General features: G+C 54.3%; 2 protein-coding genes across 2 annotated transcripts in view; both read left to right on the top strand.

Annotated features, from left to right (window-relative positions):
• The first annotated feature begins 13 nt into the window (after window positions 1–13).
• Window positions 14–3438, top strand: cfap53 (cilia and flagella associated protein 53). The gene is made up of 8 exons (XM_024298651.2): window positions 14–174; window positions 374–519; window positions 622–795; window positions 1704–2007; window positions 2067–2285; window positions 2664–2880; window positions 2971–3073; window positions 3183–3438. Exons 1-8 carry the CDS (start codon window positions 133–135, stop codon window positions 3412–3414), a joined length of 1437 nt encoding a protein of 478 aa, XP_024154419.1. The 5' UTR covers window positions 14–132; the 3' UTR covers window positions 3415–3438.
• Window positions 3439–5290: 1852 nt separating this feature from the next.
• The window catches only part of myo5b (myosin VB), a 28509-nt gene continuing 28436 nt past the window's right edge, over window positions 5291–5363 (top strand). Inside the window, exon 1 of the mRNA XM_024298650.1 lies at window positions 5291–5335. Coding sequence (XP_024154418.1) covers window positions 5306–5335 — 30 coding nt within the window. The 5' untranslated portion in view covers window positions 5291–5305. The remainder of the gene's footprint in view (window positions 5336–5363) is intronic.

Here is a 5363-nt window from a genome sequence, read left to right as displayed (position 1 = left end):
TTGCCATGGTAAACAGGCGCCACCGCGCGCGTGAGCCGCGACGTTCCGTTTGTGGCTGCCATGACGACGGCGGGCCGCAGAGTTCCGGTCTCAAGTTTGGACGAAGTTTGGTGACATTTTCAGAGGAACCGAATGATGCCGCGCGCGAACCCAGGTGGAACGCCACCCTTAGCGGTGAGTAGCACGTTGCGCACGCGCTCGGAGGAAGGGCTGCAAATGTTCGGAGCGGATGTTCTCCGTCCTGATGAACCAGCAGGAGTTCGGTTTCCGCTGCAACGTTTGTCCGCTCAGTAGTTGGATGGAGCGGGTCCGGTTGCGTGATGCGGTTCTGGTCCGGTTGGTTCTGTGATCCGGTTCCGCGTGTGTCCTGCAGGGGGCGCCCTTCTCCGTGCCGTTCAGCTGGGAGGCAGCAGAGCAGCAGGGCTGCGAGTTCAGACTGCGGCTGCGCAGAGACGTGCACAGGAGAGCGCACGCGGCACTTGAGGAGCACGAGGCCAAACTCCACGAGCGTCGGCGCAGGTCCTCGTGAGCTCACGTGACTTTTCCAACTTTTAGCTGAACGCTGTCAGCGCGGCAGGTTTCCATGGAAACCATCCTAACAACCCCCCACCCCCACCCCAGGCTCCAGCAGCTCCTGCAGGCCGAGGAGCTGCTGCTCCTTCAGGAGGTTGAGGAGCAGAAGGAGACCATGGTGGAGAAACAGGCCCGAATGCGGGAGAGAGCGAAGGAGCTGAAGGAGAGACGGGAGGAGGAGAGGAGGGAGGAGGTGGAGAAGAAGATGGAGCAGCTCTTCAGGTGAGGAAAGAGAAAATCTTCAAAATGTTCTTTTGTTGAGAAGAAAAAATAACTGAAGAGAGCAGAACCAGAACCGGACCTCTGAGTCCAGAGTTCCTCCACAGCCTCAGTTTGGATCCAGAAACCAGGAAAAAAAGAATTCAAAGAAAATATAAACCTCTATAATGCTCCTCTGAACCTCCTCTAACGGTCCTCTGAACCTCCTCTGAACCTCCTCTGAACCTCCTCTAACGGTCCTCTGAACCTCCTCTGAACCTCCTCTAACGGTCCTCTGAACCTCCTCTGAACCTCCTCTGAACCTCCTTTAATTCTCCTCTGAACCTCCTCTAACGCTCCTCTGAACCTCCTCTAACGCTCCTCTGAACCTCCTCTGAACCTCCTCTGAACCTCCTCTAACGCTCCTCTGAACCTCCTCTGGTTCCGATAAGCATCAGAGTTCAGAAGAGTGTTAGAGGAGGTTCCCCTGAGAAGGAGGTAGAGGAGGAACCGGACGCTCCTCTGAACCTCCTCTCCATCCGTTTAGGGAGCAGTGTGAGGAGCTTCGCTGCATCCAGAGCNTGAACCTTCTCTAATGCTCCTCTGAACCTCCTCTAACGCTCCTCTGAACCTCCTCTAACGCTCCTCTGAACCTCCTCTAAACCTCCTCTAAACCTCCTCTGAACCTCCTCTAATGCTCCTCTGAACCTCCTCTAACGCTCCTCTGAACCTCCTCTAACGGTCCTCTGAACCTCCTCTGAACCTCCTCTAATGCTCCTCTGAACCTCCTCTAATTCTCCTCTGAACCTCCTCTGAACCTCCTCTGGTTCCGATAAGCATCAGAGTTCAGAAGAGTGTTAGAGGAGGTTCCCCTGAGGAGGAGGTAGAGGAGGAACCGGACGCTCCTCTGAACCTCCTCTCCATCCGTTTAGGGAGCAGTGTGAGGAGCTTCGCTGCATCCAGAGCCGGCGCCGGCAGCAGCTGGTGTGTCGGGAACGGGAGGCGCAGGTGAGGAGCAGACAGGAGCAGCAGCAGTTGCAACAGCAAGAGGAGCAGCTCTTCCACAAGCTGTGGGAGGCTGACCACAGAGCCAAGGAGGAGCGGGAGAGCACACGCCACCAGGAGCGCCAGAGGAAAAACCTGGAGCAGCTGAACGTCCTGAGGAGTCAGACAGAGGAGGCTGAGAGGAGGAGACAACAGGAGAAGGACCTGAGAGAGGAGGAGGCCCGCCTGATGGTGAGCTATGATCTTCTTACACACAGATGTAACGAGTCTGAGAATTCTCCTCGGTGCAGCTGCAGCAGAAGGAGGTGCTGCTCCTGCAGGAGCAGAGGAAGCAGCAGCAGAAGCGGCAGGAGCAGAACCAGCACCGGCAGCAGCTGGACCGAGGACTCCGGATGAAGATGAGGAGGTTGGCTCGAGAGCAGCAGGAGGAGCTGCAGCTGGACATGAAGATCCTCCAGGAGGTGCTGGAGCAGCAAAAGGACGAGAAGCAGCACGCTGAGCAGAGGAAGGTGAGGAGGCGCAGCTTCACAGCAGGAGAACTGCAGACGGAGCTCCTGGGTTCTCCTGGGGTTCTCCTGGGTTCTCCTGGGGTTCTCCTGGATTTTCCTGGGGTTTTCCAGGGTTCTCCAGGGTTCTCCTGGATTCTCCTGGGTTCTCCTGGGGTTCTCCTGGGGTTTTCCAGGGTTCTCCTGGGTTCTCCTGGGGTTCTCCAGGGTTCTCCTGGGATTCTCCTGGGGTTTTCCAGGGTTCTCCTGGGTTCTCCTGGGGTTCTCCTGGGGTTTTCCAGGGTTCTCCTGGGGTTTTCCTGGATTCTCCTGGGGTTTTCCTGGATTCTCCTGGGGTTCTCCTGAGTTCTCCTGAGTTCTCCTGGGTTCTCCTGTGTTCAGGCGGAGCTGTGGGAGAGCCAGCAGAGGCATCGGCAGTATCTGTCTGAGGAGCTGCAGAGGAGGAGGAAGGAGGAGGAGGAAATGGAGCAGCTGCTGGAGGAGAAGCTCAATGAGGTTTGGACAAAGCGTGAGGAGAGGAGTCATCTGGAGCGGAAGGCCAGAAACCAGCTGATGGAGGAGGTGATGGAGGCCCGGCGCCTCCAGATCCAGAACAAATGTGAGAACGCCGCCATGATCTTCATCCTCTTCAAGCAGGAGACGTGGCTGAGTGTGTGTGCGTGTGTGTGTGCGCGTGTGCTCACCACAGTGGATAGGAACCGGCAGAAGAAGGCGGAGCTTCAGAAAGATTGGGAGGAGCTCAGTAGAGCCATGGAGGAGTCAAAGATGAAGGATCAGGAGGAGAAGAAAAGGTACATCTCCTGAGCTTGTGTTGTGATAAATTTCCTGCATATATGTCATCACTTCCTGTCTGGTGTGACATCACTTCCTGTTCCGTGTGCCATCACCTCGGGCCTGCAGCCGGAGGCATGCGGCGGAGGCGTACCGGGCCGACCTGCGGGCTCAGATGGCGGAGCAGCAGCTGCAGAGCGGCGTACGGAAAGCTCAGGAGAAGCAGGAGCATCAGCAGGGTCTGATCCAGGAGCAGATCTACAACCGCACCAGAGACCGGATTCTGGCAGAACCTGAGTCCCACAGAACCAACATACATCCGTTCAGAAAGGGGGCACGGAGCGATTTATTCCGTCTGTAAATAAAATCATGAAGTTCTTCTGAAGTTCAGAGTGGTTTATGTAAGTACTGCAGAACTCTATCCAGAACCAGTTTGGACCATAAATGGAACCACTGGACAGACGGTCTCTGAAGGTCCGACCAGGTCACTGGGTGTACTCTGACCGCCTCAACAACCTTCCGAAAGCACCAGTGGGCGGGACAAAGCAGACTTTGTTCTTCCCACCTGTCTGTCAAACAGGTGTTCTGAATATGAGTTTGTTTCGGTTCTGATCCAACAAAACATCTGATTCCATGAAAGGAGATCACAACAGCTTCAGGATCCAGAACGTTTCCTTTCAGTTTTTACATGGGAGTCAATGGAGAACCGCCTCCTCTGCAGCCTCGAGTGGTCTGTGGAGGAACTGCAGCTTTGGTTCTGCTGGTTCGGATCAGTCTCCATCTGGACTTTTCCTAACCATGGTTCCTGTGATGAAGGAGTCAGAACCACCGACTGAAACATCTTCTTGACTCTCCTCCTTGTCTTCCTGTAGTAACGTTATAAACTGACCAATCAGATGTCTCAGTGAAAGCAGGTGGTGCTCACTGGCCCCGCCTCCAACGTTTGAGTGACTGATTTCAGTGGGAGGGGTGTGGTCTTCCAACAAGCTCACTCCTGATTGGTGACAGTAGTTGCCATAGAAACTCAGACCAATCAGTTTGGAATGGCTCCAACATGGCGTCTGAATTGGCTTCCTTTGGCTGGAGCCGGAGGTAAGACTTTTCCTTAGGGTGACGTCACAGCCACTCTGTCCAGTTCTTTATATACAGTCAGTGGAAAGAGCGGATCAGATGTGGGCGGGTCTGAACATAGAACCGCCTCCAAATCTCAGATTCCCTTCACTCCTCACTGTACAGAGCGTTCACTGTCGTGTAGAGCTTTCCAGATCTACAGCTCCAGAATCCAGAGCCTCAGAAATTTCCCAGAAGTCTTTGCGAAAAACCAGGGTGCATTGATGCTCACTGAATTGGGGAGTATAGACCACAATGCATTGCAATTTGTTTGATGTAATGTAATTAAATATCATTTTTAAAACAAATCAACGTTTTCCTCATCAGAACCGAGTGGATTCATACATAAAATGAAACAGTCGTGAAGGATCACGGCGCCAATCCGGACACACCTGGTCCTCCGGTGCAGCTGCGTTTGTGGGCAGACGTGTAAAGCGGATCCTAAACCCGGTGAAGCCGCATCACATGGAAACAGAAGCCAGAAATCCTGGAATGCTGGGAGGAGGCGTCCAGGGATTCCTCCCCGATTTCACAACCAGATAAACCAGCTTTAATAATGAGATCACCAAATCTGGGTGATCGGCTCAGACGCCGGCAGACGGCTGAGAGAACCCAGAGCCAGAGAGGAGCTCGGGAAGCCTGCTCCCTCTGCTGGTCGGCGCCGCTCGCCTCTGGCCCCCACCTCAGTCCCTGGGCTTTTGTTGAAGGTGCAGCTCTGAATCAAGGTGATTAAAGTGTAAGGCTAAGCTCCGCCCACACAAAGGTTAATCTGCTCACAGCTCTGCTCTGAACCAGGGAACTGCAGGGAACAGAACTTTGGTTCTGTTCGGGTCAGCTCCATCAGAGCTGAAGTTCTGGTTTTGATCTTCACTCACTCTGTAGAAATCCGGTTTCAGACGTGGAGTCAAATCAGAACCGTGACTGATACCTGATCATCCAGAACAAGGCCTCTGATTGGCTGAGAGCAACGCATCACCTCCACGTCACAGTTTTAACAGGTCAGACCCGACAGCCGCCGTTGTTCTGCTTTTCAGGTCAGGGCGGGAGGACGCCTCATACCTGTGGCAGGTGTGGTAAGGGCGTGACTCTCCTGATGTCTGAGCTCAGACAGTCTGAGAGCCAGAAGGGATCCAGAGCGCAGGATGAAGGCGGAATACAACCTTTACTGCCAGGTACACACACACACACACCGGTACACAC

Source organism: Oryzias melastigma, linkage group LG12, assembly GCF_002922805.2.
Source record: "Oryzias melastigma strain HK-1 linkage group LG12, ASM292280v2, whole genome shotgun sequence".
Taxonomy (NCBI): Eukaryota; Metazoa; Chordata; class Actinopteri; order Beloniformes; family Adrianichthyidae; genus Oryzias; species Oryzias melastigma.
This window is presented reverse-complemented; position numbering and strand designations above follow the sequence as displayed.

What these genes read in the sequence shown, in the direction of transcription:
- cfap53 (XM_024298651.2), top strand. Translation starts at nt 133, where the DNA reads ATGATGCCGCGCGCGAACCCAGGTGGAACGCCACCCTTAGCG. An exon ending in AGCACGCTGAGCAGAGGAAG is followed by an intron (nt 2,286 to 2,663) that starts GTGAGGAGGCGC and finishes TCCTGTGTTCAG; the next exon opens with GCGGAGCTGTGGGAGAGCCA. An exon ending in GATCAGGAGGAGAAGAAAAG is followed by an intron (nt 3,074 to 3,182) that starts GTACATCTCCTG and finishes TCGGGCCTGCAG; the next exon opens with CCGGAGGCATGCGGCGGAGG.